This window comes from Asparagus officinalis, chromosome 6 (assembly GCF_001876935.1).
Source record: "Asparagus officinalis chromosome 6, Aspof.V1, whole genome shotgun sequence".
Lineage (NCBI taxonomy): Eukaryota > Viridiplantae > Streptophyta > Magnoliopsida > Asparagales > Asparagaceae > Asparagus > Asparagus officinalis.
Genome location: NC_033799.1, coordinates 4443702 through 4469015, shown reverse-complemented (window position 1 = coordinate 4469015; position 25314 = coordinate 4443702). Strand labels below are relative to the sequence as shown.

The 25314-nt window shown below is 37.5% G+C and overlaps 3 protein-coding genes across 3 annotated transcripts in view; 2 read left to right on the top strand and 1 right to left on the bottom strand.

Annotated features, from left to right (window-relative positions):
• The window catches only part of LOC109845306 (ubiquitin carboxyl-terminal hydrolase 14-like), an 11880-nt gene extending 6191 nt beyond the window's left edge, over window positions 1-5689 (bottom strand). The window contains 9 exon segments of the mRNA XM_020414544.1: window positions 85-161; window positions 1341-1418; window positions 1525-1581; window positions 1665-1798; window positions 3079-3173; window positions 3901-4237; window positions 4321-4433; window positions 5242-5413; window positions 5486-5689. Of these exon segments, the coding sequence (XP_020270133.1) occupies window positions 85-161; window positions 1341-1418; window positions 1525-1581; window positions 1665-1798; window positions 3079-3173; window positions 3901-4237; window positions 4321-4433; window positions 5242-5413; window positions 5486-5581 (1159 nt within the window). The 5' untranslated portion in view covers window positions 5582-5689.
• Window positions 7538-13665, top strand: LOC109844789 (G-type lectin S-receptor-like serine/threonine-protein kinase B120). Its single transcript, XM_020413919.1, has 3 exons — window positions 7538-7988; window positions 8126-8478; window positions 13276-13665. The coding sequence occupies exons 1-3, from the start codon at window positions 7538-7540 to the stop codon at window positions 13663-13665; spliced, it is 1194 nt and encodes a 397-aa protein (XP_020269508.1).
• LOC109845305 (G-type lectin S-receptor-like serine/threonine-protein kinase B120) lies at window positions 13936-23864 on the top strand. Its single transcript, XM_020414543.1, has 5 exons — window positions 13936-14261; window positions 22425-22635; window positions 22723-22960; window positions 23172-23322; window positions 23396-23864. Exons 1-5 carry the CDS (start codon window positions 14043-14045, stop codon window positions 23702-23704), a joined length of 1128 nt encoding a protein of 375 aa, XP_020270132.1. The 5' UTR covers window positions 13936-14042; the 3' UTR covers window positions 23705-23864.

The following is a 25314-nucleotide window of genomic DNA, read 5'->3' as shown; positions in this document are numbered from 1 at the left end:
TCATCATTCTTTTTGCAAAAATATAAATCATTAGTCCCCCAAAAAAATATTAATAAGAACTGCAAGAAAAGGACTGGAGTCAACTGCAAGAAGATGCTTTACATACCTCCTGAGATGGAAAAGAATATTTACCGGACAGCAAACCATAGCCTAGCTTGGTCCTATCAAATTACAAGACCCATTAGTATGATAAAAAATATAAAACAATTGTGAAGAGTAAACTTCCGCTTAACATGCATGTTACATCATAGAACTAGCAATGCCGAGCTAGTAAGAGAGTGAATATCTGCATGTGAGTTCACAGAAAATGATGAAAAACAATTTAGCAGTCATCGTAATGACAAGCAACACAAGAGCATACTGTCATGCACCAATGAAGTACGGACAAGCCATAAATGATATTACTTAAACCTCAAAGAAACCCGATGCAAAATGCAAACTTAATTTGCCTAACAATAATCTACGAAAATGCCTTGCAACGAAATTGTAGAAATTGATGGATGTTTATCAATTTATTTTTATTATCATTGTAAACATTGGAACACCCCCACTCCCCAAAAAAAAACACACACAAAACAAAACAAAACAAAACAAAAAACCTCCAAAAATAACCCTAAAAAACATGGCTCATTTGAAGTATATATAGTTGTTTACTCAATGAGTCATTGTGTTACCAGTGACAAAAAGCAAGAATGCACCTACATGTGTGCACAGTGCACACATGTATGTATATATGTGTAACGAACATATATATGTAACTTTAACCTTAATACTCTTTTAAAAATAGAATCTATCATGAATTGGAAGAGCACATCATTCATTTACATATATGTTGACAGTGCATATTTATATGTAATTCCAACCCAGTTTTTCTATTATGGTCGACAAAGAACATTCTTCGGGAGTACATCCAAAGCAGATGTGATTTAATCGGTACTTTGCAATAAAGCCTGACTCTGCTATTAACTGACAAGTTTCATCGTACCTGTATCACATAATATCTAACCAAGATTTACAATTAACAGGCAAGTCCTATGGTACCTATCTCATTTCAAACATACAACCTAACATTCTTATTTAATGAAGCTTTTAGCTGTTTGAATACTCTCAATGGCTCAAATTATCTGTCAGCTTAACTTGCCAAATAAGTTTTCAAGAAGTTGCAGAGGTTATAAACAAAAGGCTGTGTCCATTTACCATCTACAGTGGCTATGATGCATATGTACACATCTAAATATAATACAGGGTGAATCAACCTGTTCGTATCAGTGAAGTGAACAAGAACTGTGTATATTACAACACACTATTGACAGATGAATGGCAACGAGTGTTTCACTTACAACTGTGTATTCAAGTCTATAGTTGGATCAGCAGGAGCCACCTCAAATGCCGATTTCAAACTCTGTCTATCAAAATATCTGAAGAAGACGTGAAATAACAGGAAGTGTCAGTTTGTTAGATAACATAACTATAAGATAAATACTCGCTAAATTAGCAAATACTAGATTTCCAGTCAATACTGACCGTGAAATAAATGACCGTGTTGAAAATACTACTTGCATTATTGACGCCATATAGCAGCTGAAGATAATTAATCAGTTATTAGAAAAGCTCTTGTAAGAATTAAAGTTGGAACTAATGCCAAACCAGTTCAACCAATTTACCTATTCCCAAGATTAACAAGTCCGGTATAACCTGGACCAAATAGGGGTTCCGCCTCCCGTCCACTTTCCTGTATCCGGTTCCAATCAAAATTTGTATTCTGATCAAGCTCCCTTTCAGCAGTTGTCATTTCAGTCTGTAGAAGAAAAACAGAAGTTGCCCACCTTTATGTTTGTTAAGAAGTAATTGCCTTCATAAAACTGGAAAGCGGTAATGGTTTCTTTTTCCAAAGAAAGAAATGAAGCACTATGTTAGGCCCCATGCAAATATAATTTTTATGTTTTAACCACACATATGGAACATGTCAAGTTGTCACAGGAATTGATAGACCACTTCTGTTGCATTTTTTTCAGGAAATCAACTACCATAAACTATCACAGTTTTTGCAGAAACCCCTGCATTCGTAGGAGGTGACTGCAGCAGGCTAACAGTACGGCGTCTAGATTGTTTTCATTCTCCCATTAAGCTTTTGCCTTTCTGTGCCTGTGAGTGTCCACAATATTGCATCCTCTACGTTATTATGGTGGTTAATTGTTAATGTACTCTACATATTTTATTTGTTAAATTTCTTTATAGTAAAATGTGGAAAAGAATTTACCCACCTGTTTCTTATGTCAAAATCTATCTAACAAGCCATCCCATTTCCTGGGATCAGCTTAACTACTCTTATACACAAGCGTTTCACCTCTGAGAACAGATGCCTTTTCATGTTCTTCTCGTACGCTTCTGATGTACACCTACCTGGGAGCAGCTTAACTATTCTAACACAGAAGCATTTCATCTCTGGGACCAGACTCCGTTTCAATTTCTTCTCGTGAGCTCTACTGTTCACCAATTGTAATCTCCAGCACCGAACAAGGATTCAAGATCCCCGCCCACAAGAATATTCTTCGCTAACTGTCGCAAAACTCAGTGGTGCAAGAATTTTTTTTCTCTAATTTAATCCTCTTGCAAAATGAAGCAATGAGTTGATTGATAAGCCAATTCCTTTGGTGGCTTTAACCCCTGGACCAAAATCCGACACCAGGCAAAAGGGTTCTTGCCAAAAGCACCATAAACTAGCGAATATGATTGTTGCTGCTTCTTCCAGTGAAGGATATATCACATATGCAATAATCGGGCAATAACTGAAGATACTTCCAGGCTTCTCCTCGACAATACAAAAAACTATATAACACTATAGCGACTCAAGGTTCATACCAAGTCGAAAGTTTGAAATTTTTTTTACAAACTCTAGTTCTTATTTCTTAAAAAGGAGTCTGCTCCATAATCCCCCATTTGATGGGACAAGGCATAAAATTAGTAATAGTAGTGTCAGTCTAATTCATGGTATTTTTCCAGGAAAGCCATAAAATTTATGAGCATCTAGCAACTAGCAGATTTAGAATGGACAAGCTTGAGTAAATGTGACAGTACCTTCTGTAATGATGAAAAATCAATGCCAAAAAATGCCAAATGTTGAGCTAATAATGGATCCTCGACGCTGTCATCCTCCGGATAAGAGAAAACATCTGATTACAACAAATATGTTAAAAACTTATAAGAAACGCATGGAACATCAAAAAGTACTACTGACAAGAATTTCATTTATTTCAGGCAAGCAGAGAAAAAAAATCACAATTATAGTTTTATGATCCTAAAATATTATAGATAGTCAGAATTCTGCAAAAGTAACTAAAAACATCCAAAACATTGAGATTAACATGCAGAAAGATGTAGAAGTGACTTAGAAAGATGCTTGCTGATTTAACTTTTAAGAGAAATGACAGCCCTAACAAATAGCTGAAATGATTAAAATTGGCTTGCATGAAATAGATCAAAATACAAAAATGAAACATATCCAGAGATTTATTAATGTTACCTATACAAAGAAGACAAGTGACAAATGTGTATGTTATATCGTCTCTGACATGGTAAATTCTAGGATTCATGGAAGTGAATTAGCATGTGTGTGTATTCTCTAGTTAGTTCAGCAATGAGTTCTCTTAACACTACTCGTTTACATATCATGACATGTCAAAAGGATGTATGAAAAGTCTTGGATGAGTTAAAAGAAATTCAACACTTGTTAATCCTTCTTTTTCGACTCTTCCCTTAAGGATCCTTTCAAGCTAAGCTTTTCCATCAGCCATGACAGTCATGGGAGACAGGAAAGAGTCCTGTCACTGATGTGGCAACTTTGTAAGAAAGGAGTTCGCAATAACAGTAGATATTAAAAGATGAGAGGAAAAAAGTCACCTGCTCCTTCCAGATCAGCAGTGATTGTCCCTAGCTTTACAGCAAGAGGATATTTAGTCTCTTCATAGTGTCCAATGGCATGATTGTTTCCTCCAGTTCCATCCCAATTCCTCCTCCCGCAAAAGATCATGCCATCAGTTAAATTAAGCCAGAGGTTTTCAGTCTTTTCACATTTGCAGCATTTCCAACCAGATGGTGGAACAATTACACCATTGTCAATCTGTTGCAGATTCATGGCATAAGCGCTGACCTTCTTCTTCTCAGCTGTCCATGCTGCTAGTTGCTCTTTCCGTTCAGCACTCTCAGCCATTAAAATAGCATCAACAGCTAACCTGACCTAAAAATAAAAATAGATAGTAAAAGATGTTCACCAGAAAAGGGTCCCTTCAAGGAATATGCAAGAGATAAAGTATCATATACCTTCTCAGGCAGTTCCACGGACGGAAATGGAAGAGAAATATAGTCAGGTAAAATCACAATACTGTGAGTTTCTTCATACTCAGGTTCTTGACTGTCAAATCCTCCTTCCATACCTGTCAACCACAGCAACTTGGTGATGCTAATACTTCCAAGACAAGATAAAGAGCCAGATTTCTTGTGGATCAAATTATTTTTAGAAAGCACGTATTGAGTGTATAGTATTCATCATCATACAGTAAAATGGCAACTTGGATAATTTCTATTCCAATTATTCATCTACCAGCAAGAACAGAGTTTATCGGCCTATGCTATCGCTGCCAAACTATGGATTGAGTTTAGCAAATTATGTACCATGATGGCATGATCTAGACTGTCAATGTTTTGATTTAAACCAATAGCATCAATTATAAATCTCTCCACTTCATTAAGAAACTCATCAACCCCTTGTATTCATCACTAGCTTAGCAGGTCACCGGCACCACCATCCACATATGGGATCTTGATATAAATATTACGACTATGGACATTGAAAATATAATTTTGCTAAATGTTTTCCCAATGTCATATACTTTCATAAGCTTAGGTACTTTTTTTAATCTTTTCATATAAGTTTCTTTCATGAGGATTTCTCATTAAGCACCCACCAATACTAAGGAAGTAAGTTGAGCTATATTCACTACATAAATATACAAATGCCGTAAGTTATGCAGCTTCCTAACAATAAATTGTATTCTTTCCCCCCTTCTATATCCAAGGGTTAAACATCTTGATTCAAGAAATGATGATACCGATACCAAGACATCGCCGACAAACAAACTGGCAATAAATTCCCCTAAACTAGGGTTCAGTTTCATCGCTACAGTCACAACTATCAATAAAAAAATTGAATCAAGGAACCAAAAGAACAGATTCGACGACTACCGATGGCGAGCAGCGCCGGCTTCTTGAGAGGCCGGTCCTCAGGAATCGGCTTCTTCGTCTGCTGAATGTGAAGATACACAGGATCGCCGGTCTTCTCGTAATTCCAAGCGACGTAATCCTTGCCAAAAGCGAGGAAGGAGCTCATATCGACGAACAGACCCCCTTCCGATCTCTGCAAATAGACGTAAACTAGGGTTAGGGTTAGGGTTTCGGCTTGAGAACCGAGGATGAGATGGAGAGGTACCGGGGTGTCGAAGGAGACGCAGCACTCGTGCTTGTAGATTCGGTTCGTTGGTTCGGGGATTCGAACCCTAGAGAGATGAGAGCGAAGGAGCTCCATTGATGAGAGAGAGAGAGAGAGAGAGAGAATGGAGGACGGATTTAAACGGTTAGGGTTTTGGAATCTTTGAGGGGGGTAGGGTTTACTACTACTATAGCTGAGGAGAAGACACGAAGGGGATTTAAACGGGCTTTGGGTTGGAGTTGGATTGGATCCGACCCGTATATTGGGAAGACGGTAACCGTGGGGAACTAATGGGCCCAAAAAGTAGCAGAAGTTAATGGGTATTGTGGGAAATCTTTGGGGAAAATCAGGTTTATAAAATAGAGGGGGAAAAAAGAAGAAAAAAGAAATATCTATCCAAACGTCTGAAGAACAAATTAATGGTTCCATTATTGATCATGCAAGAAGAGGATGTCGAGATTTCTTGTTAAAAATGGTATAAATGAAGAGAGTTTCTTGTAAATTTGCATCTAAAATACTCCCACCTTCCAAATGTTCTAACTTTTGCGTACTACGCAGGCCTGGAAGCATGAAGAGGTTTGTCGATTCATCGATAAGGGGATTCGAAGCTTGATGAGTTATGCATTGCATCTCAAACTCTAGGTCTTTGCAAGGTATGATCCCTATTTTTGTTTTCCATCACAGGAGATGAGAAGTCAAAGAAACTAATAATTAGATAATTAATATCATATGATCTCTAATAGTGCGTGTATCATCATTCAACTCGTTTTTATTAAAGTTTAGCAGCTCTTAATTGATGGGCAAGAGGGGTAAGCAATTTAATTATTATTTAACTTGTTTATATTAAAGTACTAACACAAATGAGTAGAGGGATGGTAAGTATTAGGAAATGTGTAGATAGGGAGGGCTATCTGCAATTTAACCACCACAAAAAAAAAAACTGTCGAAAAAAAGGAAAAGTTTTCCTTGAAACCCTCACTTTGCTGCATCATATTATGTATTTAATGAAGGATAAAGAATGTCAGAAGTTGAATGTTTCCATAAAAATATTCCTCCATAAGAAAATAACCATAAAGTCACTATGTTAGTAGTTAGTATGATGTCAGACATTTCCCTGAAGTTTTATGTAACTGATAAGTGCATAACTAATAATGTATACATGTCAAATAATTGTGGGGTAAAAAATGGTGGAATTGTGGTAGAGCCTTTGACCAAGTCATAATTTCATTTCGCAAAAGGTTGCCTTGGTCATCAGAAGAAACCTGATATTCAACTACTTATTCAAATGCATACTAGATTTATTTTATGATCCCATTGAACAGCTTCTCTGAAGTCTACACTCTCTCTAATTTTGAAATGGAATGCAGAAAAGTCTGAAGATTATTGTTAATCGGCCAGTTGCACAATTAGTACGCTACTTTAATTCTAAATGTTAAAATAATCTACAAGCCTAAGAAACAATTCAGGAACTTTTACTCAGGGGGGAAGTAATTTTAACCACAGGTAACGCATTGTAACTGAAACATATACATCACTAGATTCTTTTACTTGCGCAATGCATGCGAATGTAAACTACAACTTCTTGCAGCTTACGAGAGATCATCCTTTTATTTATGTTTTGTTTGAAGAGTATTTCTTTTGCAAAATGCATATTCTAAAAATAAGGAGGTATGTTCTTTGTTTTAGTTTTCGTCTTTTCAAAAACTAATAGATTATTTAATGAGTAACAATTACACAGCTAATCTAAGCCACATACTTGTATGCTTCTAAACTTTTTGGCAGGCTTGCATTAAAAGCAATTAAAATGGATACATGTGTCAGGTTACTTTTATCCATGAAGTAAATTTTTTTCAATGTTCAGTGATAAGAATTAAGTTTATCTATTTATTTATTTTTCTTGTGTAACTAAACCAGGTTCTTTGTCAAGGTCTTGACAGAAAACCACACGCGTGCACATGCACATACACACGCAATCTGGATACTGTACTTTCATAAAAGACAAAATGATCAATAAGAAGAAAACCTCTCCATCTTCTTTAAGCTCACGACACCATGAATTCTCTGCTGTTATTCCTCTCTTTCACCTCCCTCTTCCTGCGAACACTATCCACGGACAGCTTAACTCCAACCCAACCCCTCACTGACGGCAGCACCCTCATTTCATCTGGCCAAATCTTCGAACTGGGTTTCTTCAGTCCGCAAGGTTCAGCAAAGCGCTACGTTGGCATCTGGTACCATAATTTCTCCACTGACACAGTCCTCTGGGTAGCAAACCGACAGTCTCCTGTTCTTGACAGATCAGGGTCCCTGAGAATCTCAGCAAGTGGGAATTTGATCCTCGTCAATGGAGAAAATATAACTCTCTGGTCATCTAATGTTACTATCTCTATAAATTCAAAGGAAATGACAGTTCAGTTATTAGACAATGGAAATCTTCAGCTTAATGATTCGTGGAATGTTGTCTGGCAGAGCTTTGATTATCCTACGGACACATATTTGACAGGTGAAAGACCAACTGGCCGAATACCTTAAATACAAATTATACAATGAAACTTACCAAAGCGACTCCCAACAATATGCTTTTATCATGATTTTATTGCTTAATTCGATTATTACCATGTTGTTCTTGCCCACTACCAGGTATGAAGGATGGGCTCGATATGGTAACAAATGTCAACCAACTTTTTACTTCGTGGAAGAGTCCGAACGATCCTGAAAAAGGAAATTACTCTATGGGAATTGATCCTGATAGATCGACACAGATATTTATATGGGAGGGGACAAAGCCTAGGTGGCGATCTGGGCAATGGAATGGGCAGGTGTTTATTGGGGTTCGAGGGATGCTTCCGATGTATATTTATGGATTCAAGCTTAGTAACTTTGAACAGGAAGGGAAGATGTATTTTTATTATTCGGCGTTCAATGCTTCTCATAGATATGTTCTGTCTTGGGATGGGAGTTTGAAGCATTTGATCTGGCAGAGTGATACACAGGTAATTTTGTTATTATCATTAGATTATTAGAACTCGTATATGATTTTATCTAAACTGATGTCCATGGAAAATATTGCTACTTTTCATACCCAATTTTATATAGCTTTTGAATTACATTTATGCACTGTAAAGTATATTACTCACCTGGAAAGCCTGAAGAATTCCTGAAATCGACACGCTTCATACACTTAGACTCAATCAATTTAGTTCACGCTTAATTAGTATCAGTTGATCTTTGGTGAGAAAATTTAAAATATATACTAATAGCTATATATGAGATCTTTTTTCCCTAAAAAAAAAGGTTATATAATATGAATTAGCAATTTAATCTATTATGTACTAACTAAATCTGTAAGCCACTAGAATATCCATGATTCAGTTCTGCAGCTACAATTACAATATGAAGATTGCATTTATCTTTCTCAATTAAAAGAGATAAATTATCTCCAGATAATGTTCGGCACATTCATTTACATAACGGACTACAGACTCAATAGGCATATACAAAAACAATTGCAACTTATACATCTTCTTCGCGTCTTGCAAAATTTAATAAGAAGCCTGTAACATAGTATTGCATTTATCATAAACACGCGCAAATTTTGATATCTTCACAATCACAGGTATGTGTGGAGAAGAATTGGAAAAAGCAGATTTTTGGTCATAAGTCGACTCATGCACAGGCATAAGTCGACTTATGGTAAGTCGACTTATGTTGGTGCATGAGTCGACTTACGTTCTGCTCTGGATTGTTGGTTTTTTGCTCTGCCAAGTCGACTTATCAGGTCTGATAAGTCGACTTATGATCTCTTCTCCAGTTGCTGTTTTTCGCTCTGCCAAGTCGACTTATGCAGACTGATAAGTCGACTTATGACGGGTTTTTTGGAAAGTTCAGGTTCCTATTTGCAGTCTGTTTGGGTTTCTGTTTTGGTATAAATACCAATACGATTTGAGGGTTTTGTGAGGAGAGTTTTGGGGTTTTGGAGCACAGAAAAAGAGAGATCTTTCTGAGCTATTTGTTAGGGTTATTGGTTGAGAGATTGAGAGATTTGTTGGTGAGATTAGTTGGTTCGTTTGAGCGATTTGTAATCTCAATTTGTACTCTCCTTCTCTATTAGTGAAAACCCACCCCCTTCTTGCTCCGTGGACGTAGGCAATTTGCCGAACCACGTAAAACCTTGGTGTTTGTGTTTTGTTTGGTCTTTCTCTCGGCGTTCGTTGGTTTGGTTTCTCAAAGCATCAGTCGCAACAAGTGGTATCAGAGCACGGGCAACGCTTGGGCTATTTGGAGGAGTAGATCGCTTTGGAAGTTCATCTAGGGCTTCGTTTGGTGATAAAGGTGGGATCTTTTTTTGTAAAAATCTCGTCTTTTTCAGTTTGGATCTATTTCTCGTTTGTTTCCGCATTGGTTTGGTGGTGCCTTGAGGATTATGGCCGAGAAAGAAGGAGTTGTGGGCAGTACTTCCGGCGTGAAGACCGTCCAAAGCTTGAATATCCACTCAATGAAGATTGATGTGGAAAAGTTCAATGGCACAAACAATTTTGGACTTTGGCGATGCGAAGTCATGGATGCGCTCAACGCGCAAAATTTGGAAGATACGTTGGAGTTGGACGGGAAACCGGACAACATTGATGAGAAGGTTTGGAAAAAGATGAATCGAACGGCGTGTGGTGTGATTAGGTCTTGTCTCACTCAAGATCTAAAGTATGATGTGATCAATGAGACTTCTGCAAAGAAGATTTGGGAGATCCTTGAGAGCAAGTATTTGACCAAGAGTGTGGAGAATCGCTTGCATTTGAAGAGGAGGCTTTACCGCTTCCAGTTGAAGAAAGGAACCTCCATTGGTGATCACATGAACCACTACACGAAGCTTCTTGCGGATTTGGCGAATGTGGATGTTAAGATTGAAGATGAGGACAAGGCGTTGTTGCTATTGAGTTCCTTGCCTGACGAGGAATATGAGACCTTCGTTCTTACTCTTATTAATGGGAAGGCATCTCTTTCGTATAGTGAGGTCACCGCTGCACTTGTGAATTATCAGCTTCGAAAGAAGGATAAGGAGACTTCGTTTGAGCCGGTAGCGGGGGCGTTGGTCGCAAGAGCAAAGGGTCCAAACCGTAGTGGGAGGTCGCAGTCTAGAGGGGCACATCTTGGAGTTCGTAAGAATCAATGTGCCTTTTGCAAAGAAGATGGACATTGGAAAGCCGATTGCCCAAAGTTAGTTGATCGAGCCGGGAAGAATAAGGGAAAAGCTATTCAAGCTTCAGAGGCGAATGTTGTCAAGGCTAGTGGCAACGATTCAGATTCGGATTCTTCGGGCTACTCGTTATCTGCACTGCCGTCAGTTTGTGTTGCCTACTCTACAGAGTGGATATTGGATTCGGGTGCTACATACCACATTTGCCCTAGGAGGGATTGGTTCTCCAGCTTTCAGGAGTTGGAAAGAGGGGATTTCGTGCTCATGGGGAATGATCACAAATGCTCTATTGGTGGTATTGGTACTGTTCGGATCAGGATGAGTGACGGGGTGATTCGGGAGTTGGTTGGAGTGAGGTTCGTTCCTCAGTTGAAGAAGAACATCATTTCACTTGGAGCTTTGGAGGCAGCTGGCTATAGGGTGACCTTGGCGGATGCACGCTTGAAGGTTACATTTGGGTCCATGATTGTGATGAAGGGCGTCAGAAGAAGAAATTTGTATTATTTGCACGGAAGCACGGTGATTGATAGGGAAATGACGACTTCATCAGATTCGGCTAGACTGTGGCATTGTTTGGTGCTGGGGTATATGATTGGTAATACCGTGCATTGGTTGTTGAGGAGTGCTATGACCTGCAGATTGAAGTCCTGTGAGCACATTAGGATGAGCGAGACCGTGGTGGAGTTTGGCACTTCTATCCATCGAGCGAGGGGTCTTTTTGGAGGTGTTCAGTCAGGCATTTGGGGGCCTTCCAAGGAGGCATCATTGGGAGGTAATCGTATCTTGGTTTCCACAGTTGGTGATTGTTCTAGGCATTATTGGGTCGCGACCAGTTCCCGTTGGTGTAAAGTCCTAGAAGTCAACAACAATTGGAAGAAGTGTATTGGCAGAAAGGTAACTCATTGTTTCAGCTTTGGTAGGGGTCCTTTCTTGCGTTGGTGCCGAGCTCACGGCAATAGGAGACACTTCATTGGTGTGGAGACTTTGGGGCGACGAGATGAGATGACAGTTTCGATGGGTCGTTCCTTTCTGGAGGAGGATCGGCGTTTGATGTCGAGCATTGGCATTGGTGTGCGGGCTTCGACATATTTGGGTCATCTTATGCATAGGTCGCCGACTGCTGCTTTAGGAGTTATTAGATCTGGTGGAGCTGCTTCAGATTTTGGGTCGCGTCGGATATTTGGATACCCAGCATTTGGTCACATCGTGGATGTGAGATTGGATCCGATTGCGCGTTTGGGGTTCGGAGGCTCAGTTGATTATCGTTTGGGAGCTTCTGATTTTGTTCTGAGCAGGTATGTCACTTTTGACTCTCGGCAGGTGGAGAGTGTTGATCAGGTCATTTGGATATCGCAGCAGGTGGAGAGTGATGCTACTCCACGTTGGGTGGAGATTACTCCACATACTCCAGATCATACTGCGTCATTTGGGATTCCAGCTAAGGTGACACAGGTTGGAGATCATTTGGTTTTGGATGCAGATGATGGATTGGTTTTGGATTCAGTTGCAGCTGGTAGATATAGTTTGGATATGGCCATTGGTTTACCTCAGGTGGAGGTGTTTGATTTGTCTCAATTTGGGGTCATTGGGAATACTATCAGTTGCAGATCGTTTGGTGATATTGGAGAAGAGTTGCAGACTTTTCTATTTGATTGAGGGCCTTTGGAGGCCGTTTGGGTGAACTACGTGAAGGCTTGATTCCTTGGGCAAAGGATACGTAGGCAGTCATTTTGATGCAGCCGATTTGGTGAGCGACATCGACATTTGGGGTGAGTGTTCACACTCTCATTTGGGTCTCAGCATGTGAGGCATTTGTTTGGTTGGTGTCGGCTCAGTTTTGGGAAAACTTCGCCGAGGTGGAGAATTGTGGAGAAAAATTGGAAAAAGCAGATTTTTGGTCATAAGTCGACTCATGCACAGGCATAAGTCGACTTATGGTAAGTCGACTTATGTTGGTGCATGAGTCGACTTACGTTCTGCTCTGGATTGTTGGTTTTTTGCTCTGCCAAGTCGACTTATCAGGTCTGATAAGTCGACTTATGATCTCTTCTCCAGTTGCTGTTTTTCGCTCTGCCAAGTCGACTTATGCAGACTGATAAGTCGACTTATGACGGGTTTTTTGGAAAGTTCAGGTTCCTATTTGCAGTCTGTTTGGGTTTCTGTTTTGGTATAAATACCAATACGATTTGAGGGTTTTGTGAGGAGAGTTTTGGGGTTTTGGAGCACAGAAAAAGAGAGATCTTTCTGAGCTATTTGTTAGGGTTATTGGTTGAGAGATTGAGAGATTTGTTGGTGAGATTAGTTGGTTCGTTTGAGCGATTTGTAATCTCAATTTGTACTCTCCTTCTCTATTAGTGAAAACCCACCCCCTTCTTGCTCCGTGGACGTAGGCAATTTGCCGAACCACGTAAAACCTTGGTGTTTGTGTTTTGTTTGGTCTTTCTCTCGGCGTTCGTTGGTTTGGTTTCTCAAAGCATCAGTCGCAACAGTATGGTCTGAAGATTGGGCAGAACCGACCCAAGAATGTGAATTCTACAACAAATGTGGAAATTACGGAAGCTGCACCAAGGAAAACACACCAATATGCACTTGTTTACAGGGTTTTGTACCAAAGTCTATTGACGAATGGGAAAACGGAAATTGGACAAATGGATGCACTAGAAGAACCACGTTAAGTTGTGAGAGAAATACGAGCAATGGTGACCAAGGAGAGCAAGATGGATTCTTGATGCTACAAGGAGTAAAGCTACCTGATTTATCTGATTGGGATCAAAATTCAGGTAGCATTAGCCGTTGTGAGCAGACTTGTTTGGCTAATTGTTCTTGCAAGGCCTATTCTTTCGTAACGGGTATTGGCTGCTTGAAATGGGGTGGCGATTTGGTGGATATTTATATGTTCTCAAGTGGAGGGGAGAATTTATATGTCAAGCTTGCAGGTTCAGAGCTAGGTATAAAAATTGAAGCTTATTACTTCTACATTTTAAGATAGGGTTAATTGCAGATAGATCCCCTGAATGATTTTTTTTTTTTTTTGACTGGAGGAAACTTTCACTCAGGGGTCTATCTGCTCTAATAGGTTCCATCCACAATTGGGTGACAGTAGGGGATCTATCTGCAAGTAACCCTTCAAAATAAATGATTTTCTTGTTACCTCATCGCATATCTGAAGAACTATTATCCCCTTAATTTTGATATGCAGCTACGAAAAAGAAGAAGATTTTGGTTGTGATCATAGTGATAATTGTTTTAGCAGTGTTCATTTCACTTGGATGCATCTACCTTGTTTTCAAGAAGAGAGTTACAGGTAAAATCATTAGAATTATTGGGACAACTGTGCTCGAATTCTTTTGTGTTCATTGATGTCTCATGATTTCCTTGACAGCATTCATTAAATTGCGAAAGGGCCAGAGGATCACGGTTACTGATCAAGGTTTTTCCAGTGGTGCATTTGAAGCTAGAGACGAGGAGAAAAATAGAAAGAGCCAACACTGTCATCTGCTTAGTTTCGATTCAATTGTCGGTGCCACTGGAAAATTCTCTCATTCAAATTTACTTGGTGAAGGTGGATTTGGTCCAGTTTACAAGGTTAGTCTACCTCCTTTATCACTGTATTTTTCATGATGAATTTAAGCTTGGATATGAAGAAAAATGATGCATATTGTTAAACATGTGAATAAGTTCAATATCAGAGCCAGAGATGAAACAGGTTTTGGTGACATGTGTGAATGAGCTCCACCATGTTGGCTTTATATCATAGATTTTGTGATCCGTTGACATCACCACAGCTATTTTCGAATGGACAAAAATTCTTCATTTATTAATCTAATCCACTTTAATCTATACTCTTCATAATGATGCCAACTTATAGATATTGATAGTAGACTCCTGTTCTTATATCATGTGGAGGAAAACCAACTGAAACTTATGCTTGTTTCATCTGCATCCATTGTTGTTATTGAATTTTATAGATAAAACTTTTTCTCGAAATCACACAGGTAAACTAATATGAACTGAGTTGATTAGGGACCGCTAACTTCTCTGAATATCTGGTTTTGAGTTGAGTTGTTCTTCCCTGCACAAGTAGCAACTCGTAAGAGGGCGGGGTCTGTTTCCCCCGTTGTTTCTCCGACGATCAAGTTAGCAAGGTACTTGATCGGGGAAAAAGATGAACTATCTCAGTTCTTAAGTGCTATGGAATGGAGAAAAGATGCAGAAAAAATTGCTTACCTTCGCCGGGAATAGTTTTCTCTTTTATAGTCATGTAGGAGAGGTATTTTGGACTCTTTCGGCTGAGTTTGAGCTGGCGGCTGAGTCAGCATCGACTTTACAGGTGTCGACTGTGGAGTGGTCACGGGATGGGCACGATCACTTTGGCATTAATGAGATGGGATAGGCGGCGTACGAAGCCGACGTGATCCAATGTGCCATAAATAATATCGGGGATGGAGAAATGATGGCGCCTGCAAAGCATTTAATATGATGTCGACACGCTATCAGCAGGGGGTTCGAGGTCGAAGTCGCTTTTTGGTTTGTATCGAGGGGTGTCGAGAAGTATCGCCTTTTGAGTCGGTTCCCGTGAGTTGCCGGCTAATTAACTAGTTGAGTAAGCTTGTGGCGAGTCGTCTCTGACGAGAGGACCGACAAGTACCGCCATTCGAGTCGACCCAGGGTGATGTCAACTCGGCAAATCAGCTAGATCGGGACCCTGGTGACGCAACGCAGAAGTGATAACATCGGAATCCACCAAGGGTGTTCTCTGAATCCACAAAGGACGATCTTTGAATCTACGAAGAACTTCGAATCCACGAAGAAAATATTAAAAAGAGAAATTTTATTGATAAAAAGTTATTCTTCTTTAAGGTTACATGACTCTTCTTAAATAGAAAAACAAATAAGACTTCTAATAAGACTAGAATTATAAAATAGAAAGTATCAAATAAGACTTCTAGTAAGACTAGAATTATAAAAAAAAGTGTCAAATTCTATCCTAAAAAGACTCCTTATAATAGAGGAAACTAGTAAGACTAGAATTATAAAAAAAAGTGTCAAATTCTATCCTAAAAAGACTCCTTATAATAGAGGAAACAAATCATGAATCAAAATTCAAATTCTATCCTAAAAAGACTCCTTATAATAGAGGAAACAAATCATGAATCAAAATTGATTTTGTTTTCTAATCTAATTTAACTCTAAAATTGAATTTATTTTCTAATCTATATTTCCTAATTCAAATAGACTCCAACTCAGATTAAGTGTCCTACATCAGTCTCCCCTGCTTGAAAAGAAGCTCGACCTCGAGCTTATATTTGCTTGAATAGTAACTTCATCGATAAATATCTTTCTTAACCTGCATCGATCAGCATCCGTCTTGTACTTAGCATTAATTTTCTCCATATGTTCTTTTACGTTCTCGGCTAGGACTTCTTCTGAATCTAATTCATATATTATTCTTTCCGACATCATATGTATTTTATTGGCGGCAAGTGGATGTGCAATTGACTTCAAAAACTCCACAAAATATGTTCTATGTTGCTTCTTGTATTCTAGTGCTTAAAGTATCATTAAATTCTTTTTAAAATTATTCACCAACTTTGCTTCTAGAGAAGAAAATCCCGCGTCATACTCCATACACACTTCTTTCATCTCCTTTATCTCTAGCCCTCCAACAAGCAATTCACACATATCATCAATTGTCTCACTCTCTAATTTATCCTTCTCCTCCATCGGGACAACATCTCACACATATCATCAATTGTCTCACTCTCTAATTTATCCTTCTCCTCCATCGGGACAACATCAATATGTATAATATCACTCTCAACCCGTCTCACTCTCTAATTTATCCTTCTCCTCCATCGGGACAACATCAATATGTATAATATCACTCTCAACCACTTTGAGAATATCATGTATATCATCCATCTTCACTATCATATCACCATAATGAATCTTATGGATAACGATTGTTTGCACCTTAGGAGGAATTTCGATAGGGGCATGTTCTTCTTTTTTAGTTACAACCAAGTCATAGACCTCTTCAAATTGCTTCAACTTTTTTGCTAAAGCCTCGTTGTTTGCCACCAAAGGTTTCTTCTCCTTAGTAGCTTTTATCTTAGATGGCTCTTTTTCTGTAAGAGGCAGAAGTACAATTCGACGTCATCTTTTTTGAAGATATAAACATTATCTCTACTTCTGTGGGTAGCTCCAATATCGAATTGTCATGGCCTACCTAAAAACATATGACAAATATCTATCTCAACCACATCACATAACACATCATCAAAATACCTGTGACCAATAGAAAAAGGCACATGACACATCTCATCGTTCTGCACATCATTACCCTTGTGAATCCAGTCGATCTGGTAGAGAGGTGAGTGTTTCTCTGTCTTCAAACCTAACTTATGTTGGAAATTTATCAAATAATTAAAAATTATAGCATGCAGATAAATCCGAAAATTTAAAAACAATTAAAACTGGCCTGAACGGGAGCAGTCGTGTATTCACTGCCCTAGAAGATTGAGAACCCGCCTATCGCCCTGGCGCAGATGGTTCCCTCCCCCTAGCAGTAAAAACCCCCGGAAACGGCCGGCCTCTACACTCGGGCGAGAGTGCAGAGCTTCAGCTCAGATGAAGGAAGTTGCCCATAAAATAAAACTAAAATGTAGATGAAAATAATATGTAGGGGAGAGAAGAAAAACAAGAGAAACTTGTTGTATATTTTTCCTTATTATTTTGAGCTCAACATACGGATATATATATAGGGTTGGAAAAGACGTTACAAAACCCGTAATTAATTCTGTAACGTTCGTCATAAATTTTATAACGTTCCCCATAATTATATATCCGTTACACATATTTTAATTGCATGTTTTAATTACAATATTTATTATAATTCATGAAGGCAAAAATGCCTTTTGTTAACAAAATATCTAACAGTCCCCCCAAAAGGCAATATTGACTGAAGACTCAGAAATCAATAAATAAATCAAGAAAACATAAAACAAATATAGGTTGGGCAACCTTTCGTATCGTGAATTCGGGAGAGGTAGCTTTCGGCTTTGAACCTTTCCTTAGTGAGTTCATCGCCACCTGAGGGACATAATGGACTATGCCTTGAATTAGGCCCCTTTAATCAGGTATTGATGAAAACACACACAATACGCTTCATCTATTGAGCAAAGCGGGTTGAGCGTTAAAGGCCATGCTCACAATAAACCGACTCATGAGAGTTTCTAGGGGTTAGCCCAGCCCCCCCAACCGCGACCATCACGGTTCCTCTCACGTAGGTAAGTCCTCAAAGGGTACTACAGCTGTTTATTTAATACCCCCCACAATACACGCGTTGGACTTATTAAGAGTAAAACTCAGCCTAGCCAGCTGTATCATAAGAGCATCGTCATCATAGAGAAGGGGTAGTAGCAAATGCTACATAATGATATATAAATATATCTAGGTCGATGCTCCACACGAGAGTCACTTGTCCAGCTTGTTTCTACCACATTGAACCGACATTGGGACTACGTCTCCAAATAAGGGTTGGGTTGCCGCTGTCAGTGACCTCATCTATGGGCTTAACCCCATCTCCCTCGATGAATCCAGAACCACACTCCTGGATAATCCCTTAGTCAAAGGGTCATCAAGATTCTTTTCACAGACTTTACAAAGTCTAGAATCATAACTTTGCCTAGCAGGCGTTGTATTTATTTATCAAGTTCTTATTTTGTAATTAGTCCATCATATTGTTTGAAATTGACATTAGGTCATGATCTATGATCATAAAAGATCATAGTCTATGTCTGAAGAGATTGACCTTAATATCTGAACATTTCAAACTAATGTGGAACTAAAAATTCTGCAGTTATGCATATGCACATACATGAATGAAATTAATAATAGATACATGCAGAGCATAATAGGATTTCGTATCTTAAAATATATTTTCGTATCTTAAAATACATTTCATACTTCATAATTCAAATGCATAAAATTTTTAAAATTCTTCTATTATAAGAGGTTACAAATTGGTTGCCTACAAAGGAGACCGTCCAAATTTAAATCGGTTGCCTACAAATGAGACCTTCCAAATTTAAATTGGTTGTCTACAAAGGAGACCTTCCAAATTTATGTTGCCATTTTCTAGTACCACCTCTTATACAAATAATAATAATAATAATATTTGTACATACGTGCTTTAAATTTTACAAGTGCATTCTTGCATAAAACCTTGTAATTAATCATGTAAAAAATGCAAGTTATCTAAAAAGATATATGAGCATTTATTGCAATATTCATCAAAATGCAATAAAAATGATGAACTTTACATTTGAATAATATAATTCACCATATAAAATAGAATTTTAAAAGATGCACCTCTTTGATTTGGTTCGCTCATATATTGATCATTTATCATTAGGCAATATATGATGCAAGAAGCGTAATTAAATAAATGCATATGAATTATTCTCATAATTCTGGTCCTCTTATTCCAAACCAAAAACTCCTAAAGTGAAAAGATTAAAGTTTTACCCGGGTAGTTAGCCAGGTAAGGATAGTAATAGAGGTTGATCAAAGATCAATTAAGTACCTCGTTCCTTGCAGAGCGCATTACGCAACCCTTAAACCTTGCCTTAGACACCAACTAATCCAAGAAAACTTGAATCGGTTCACTCAATGAGTTTTTGTTCCTTAACAGTATATAGAAACTTTAAATTATTTCCTGCAAGCATTTAATTTGCCTAGCAACTATACTGCAAACATATGTTGGATAAGGCCGAGGAGGGGTTTACCTATTGATGTTCGAACCTCATGATTTTCATGTCTTGAGAGTAAAAACTCATCTGCTACAGACAACTGCCACTTAAGTTGCTGAACAAATCTGCATTCACTTTTACCACCTTCTGTACTAAGCTTATTAGATGCATAAACACTCCAAAGTATGAAATTATTAATAGAAGGCACCATATTGATAGATTAAAGAAATGAAAGCATTAAACCATGAAAAAAAAAACAATCCAGATATTTCAAAGCATCTATGCATCCAGAGTTTGTTCTCTTTATTCTTGTCAAAACCATGCATATGAAATTTTCTTGTCAAAACCAGCATATGAAATTTTTTAAGAATAAAAATATACACTGGGCATGTTTCATTGAACATTACAAATGCGTGCATATTTCAAATTATTTTCCAATTAAGGTCAACTATATATCTATATGAGCATCACTCAGATCTGACTTAATGAATGTACATAGCAGAAGCTAATTAATGACCCAATAGATTATGTTCAAAACAAATCAAATCAGGAAACTGATTTGATCAAGAGTTCAAGAAACATAAGGTGAAATCAAATATACGAACTTGAACATGGAGGTAAGAAAAATTATTCTATTATGTACAACTGCAAAGGAGAGTGGAGCAACAATGGAAACCATCCTTCAATTATTGCAAAGTTACAGCCAAGGCAATTGTACTTATACAATTTAATTATTATGCAATCATGACATTTCTAATGATATTTTTTGATAAGCATAGAAAACAAACTTTAGCTTCTAATAAGTTTCACTGGTCATATTATATAAATCTTCCTCATACAACAACAGAAAGATATACCAAGGTAGATTGACCTAAAAAGTGTTGCTAAAAAGGTCGGTTAACAAGAAACTTACACGCTTTTGTAATTAATTACAGTTAGTTTTTAATTATAATCAAATAAAAGCAATTAAAGCAATTTAAACAATTAATTGCAATTAACCGTTAAAATTAATTGGCAGTTAATTAAATTAACAGAAACATTAACTACAAAATGTATTTATTTTAAATAATGAATCAGTAACATTTTTTTTGTGAACAGTAACAATTTTTTTATGAACAGTACTTTTCATTTTATAATGAGCAGCAATTTCTGATTAAATTGCGAACAGAAATAGTAAAAAAAAAATTATTTTTTTTATTTTTTAAATCGGATGAACAGTGCTGTCTCGAATGAACAGTAACTTTAAAAATTATTTTCCCGGATTTAAATCGAAAGCTATAAACATTTCAATCTTCTAGATTGTTGAAAATTTATCAAATAATTAAAAATTATAGCATGCAGATAAATCCGAAAATTTAAAAACAATTAAAACTGGCCTGAACGGGAGCAGTCGTGTATTCACTGCCCTAGAAGATTGAGAACCCGCCTATCGCCCTGGCGCAGATGGTTCCCTCCCCCTAGCAGTAAAAACCCCCGGAAACGGCCGGCCTCTACACTCGGGCGAGAGTGCAGAGCTTCAGCTCAGATGAAGGAAGTTGCCCATAAAATAAAACTAAGATGTAGATGAAAATAATATGTAGGGGAGAGAAGAAAAACAAGAGAAACTTGTTGTATATTTTTCCTTATTATTTTGAGCTCAACATATGGATATATATATAGGGTTGGAAAAGACGTTACAAAACCCGTAATTAATTCTGTAACGTTCGTCATAAATTTTATAACGTTCCCCATAATTATATATCCGTTACACATATTTTAATTGCATGTTTTAATTACAATATTTATTATAATTCATGAAGGCAAAAATGCCTTTTGTTAACAAAATATCTAACAACTTATTCACCATACGTCGAGAGACAAGATTCTTTCTACTATGATTATCAATAATAACATCACAAATCTTCTGCATCATAGTGCACCTCGTGCGGAAGATATTATGCTCTAGAGGTGATTCTTCTTTCTTTATTGCTTCTTTAGTACTCTTCCCAACTCCAAGGTCTTGCTTAGGGTCATTGTCATTGTTGAATTCATCATGTGGAGTCGAATCATGTCGTTGGCGACCATCAACGCGATTTCGAACTCCTCTCATGTTCAGACGCTCCACTGCCGACGCAAGTCACTCTAGGTAATCTTCATCTGATTAACACCGGTCTTCAACACGTCAAACTTAGTTCGAGAAATATGGGCTTCATCACCTGCCATCGGATTAGAGGAACAAGACTCTGATACTAATTGACGCAGCACGAAAGTGATAACCTCGGAATCCACCAAGGGTGTTCTCTGAATCCACAAAGAACGATCTTCGAATCCACGAAGAAAATATTGAAAAGAGAAATTTTATTGATGAAAAGTTATTCTTCTTTGGGGTTACATAACTCTTCTTAAATAAAAAAACAAATAAGACTCCTAATAAGACTAGAATTATAAAAATAGAAAGTATCAAATAAGATTCCTAGTAAGACTAGAATTATAAAAAAAAGTATCAAATTCTATCCTAAAAAGACTCCCTTATAATAGAGGAAACAAATTATGAATCAAAATTGATTTTGTTTCCTAATCTAATTTGACTCTAAAATCTTATAATAGAGGAAACAAATTATGAATCAAAATTGATTTTGTTTCCTAATCTAATTTGACTCTAAAATTGAATTTATTTCCTAATCTATATTTCTTAATCTAAATAGACTCCAACTCAGATTAAGCGTCCTACATCACCTGGCAGTCCCATGGGTCGAGTTGACTGAATTGTGCGTAACAGGGGATATTTGCCTGTTATTGACAAGGGATCATAATTTGGCGACTGAAAACACCATAACAAAAAGAAAAGAAATCTACGGTTGAGCTGAAATTAACTATGCAGAGGCTTCAATACTAATCCGTATTCACACAGATGGTAATCAATAAAAGACTTAAGATTAATTGTTTATCTGTTGCTTATGAAGGCATTGATTGTTTATACGTTCAATAGACTATGATTTAGATATTTCTTTAATAGGGTACACTTGCTGATGGGCAAGAAATAGCCGTAAAAAGACTGTCAAGGAGTTCAGGGCAAGGTTCTGAAGAATTCAAGAATGAAGTTATGCTAATCTCCAAGCTTCAACATCGAAATCTTGTTAGACTCTTGGGCTGTTGCGTTCAAGGAGAAGAAAAGATTTTGATCTATGAGTACATGCTCAATAGAAGCTTAAATACTTTTCTTTTCAGTAAGTAATGCTACTGTACACATATATCAGACATGTCATATTTTCAATTGGGTAAGTTTGATGTAATTAACTAAAAACTTTTGGCAGATCCGACAAAGAAAAGAGTACTAGATTGGAAAACACGATACAAAATCATTGAAGGGATTGCTAGAGGGCTCCTCTACTTACATAGGGACTCAAGGCTAAGAGTCATCCATCGTGATCTCAAAGTCAGCAACATTTTGTTGGATGAAGATATGAACCCCAAAATTTCAGATTTTGGCATGGCGAGGATTTTTGGGCACGATGACAATGAAACAAACACAAAGCGAGTCGTTGGAACATAGTAAGCTTGATTCTTACCCCTAAGACTAGGTAGCGAGCATATAAAGCGCAACGTTCCCAAAGTATCTCTAACCAAGATATGATTTGTTTTTCACTCTATGGACCTTTCATAATATATATTTTTTAAAGGAAATTTCACCTTTTTCAGGGAAAACGAAGTAAAGTTCTTTTTAATAATTTTCAATATAATATCGACTATGATTCTGTTGCAGTGGGTACATGTCTCCAGAGTATGCAATGCACGGGCTGTTCTCAGTTAAATCCGATGTCTACAGCTTCGGAGTACTGCTTCTAGAGATCGTGAGTGGAAAGAAGAATAGCGCGTACCACCATCCTGAATTCTCCCTTAACCTTCTGCCTTATGTAAGTTTAAGCTTTCCTTTCTTATAGTTTTCCTTCCAATCAATCAATAAAAGGAGAAATCTGGCTGGTATAGGCATGGAAGCTATGGAGCGAAGATAACGTTATGGAATTTGTCGATACATCCATAAGGGATTCATGCTCAGGGACCGAAGTATCAAGATGCATCAGCACCGCACTCTTATGTGTGCAAGATCGAGCCAACGATAGGCCAAATATGTCGTCTGTGGTTGTGATGTTAGAGAATGGGACTGATATTGATCAAGTGTTGCCGAGGCAGCCAACTTTTTCAGCAGATAGAAGTCTGTGTGAGACTGAGTCGTTGAAATCTGATCAAAATCTCTCGGGCAACATTTCTTCAACTACTACGTTGATCGGGAGATAGTAGCTTAGGTAACTTCGATGATAAGCCGTATACATTGTGTTGCAAAATTTTATTTACCATTTGTTTGCTTCTTTGCCAATTATGTTGAATTTCAGGTTAGTTGATACTTTAGGGTGTATACTTCAATTTAAAAGAAGTAGGAAATGATATGTTGTTACCACAATCAGAGCTGATAGTAGTTTTTCTCTAATATAATTATGGAGCTGCGGATCCAAGAACACCGATGGTTTACATTTTGGCACATTTTGAGCTAACCCCCTTAACATTTAAAACTGTCACTCAAGCACGCACACTAACTTTTTGAGTTTTCACAAAACGCCTGTCGTTGACCGGAAATAGAGTTGCAACGGCAAATGCTGCAAACAAATTTCTATTCTAGTGGAATTAGTTGGGAATGTAACTGGAGTCCTTGTCTTGATGTCACGCCATCAAGTTAGTTAAAACAAATTGGAAATGTAGACCTTTTTACAGTTTTGAGACAAATAACCACTTCATTTGCAATGAACCTAGATCTTTTACGGGAATAAAAAAAAATTAGATTTGGATCTGGAAATATATTTCCTGTAATAACATGCAAATATCTAAATGACGGATTTGAGGTCAATTTCCTGCAACATATGACATTTTCTGCATTAAGATTGCAACATACTGAACAGCCCCATAGGTTCGAACTTTTTTCGACATCCCCCTAAATTGTGTAACCCAACATCCGATCTCTAACATGTTAGAAGATAATTTATAATTCTAGAAAAATCTAGAATATTTGTAAAAAGCATGTAAACTAGAAATGACTAAAATAATCTAGAAACTAGATATATTAAGCATGGATGTACGTAGAAAATAGAATTATATAGAATTCTCTAGAAACTTGATGTATCATGAAAAATCTAAGCATTCTAGTGAATTCCTTGTGAGCCTATAAAAGGCTTTGAATGTAAGCTTTGTAATCAAGCCTTAAGCAATTCATACAAAGTTACTTCAAGTTCTTAGCATCTTCTCATTTTCCCTTCTATTTCTTCCATTCTCAATCCTACAAAAACTAAAATAATTTACCCATCTAGCTTCCGCAACTCCAACGAAACACTCAGCACATTCTGGGCCATAGAATTTTATGACTGTAATTGAACATTCGGATACTGCAGATTATGCTTTCTTTTGAAGAATTAGGTCGATTACTGAGGGTTTCGACATAAATATCTTGGTGTTATGTTGTTGATCTGTTTGACTGTTTGAGTGTAGATAAGATACGTACCTGTAAAATTATTTGCATGGTTTCTTTTTCTTGCCACCGTTACCAGGATCGTTGAACTGTATGTTGTGCTATCAGCTGAACGTAGACTTCGGAAGCTTATGTGAGGGAAATATCGGTAGCATTTTTAACAACCGTCATAAAAAGAAAGAAACAACGAAAAAAACAGAGAGAGAGAAGAATTCAACACTTCAGACTTTAAGAGCCATTGACAACTACCTAATCAACGAAAATCAAACACCAAAAAAAAAAAAAGTAAATAAATAAGAGGACAGAGGGAGAAGAATTCAGCACTTAGACTAACACCAATTTCGGGTCAAATACATCACTGTCAGCTATTTCTCTTGAGAGAGAGAGAGAG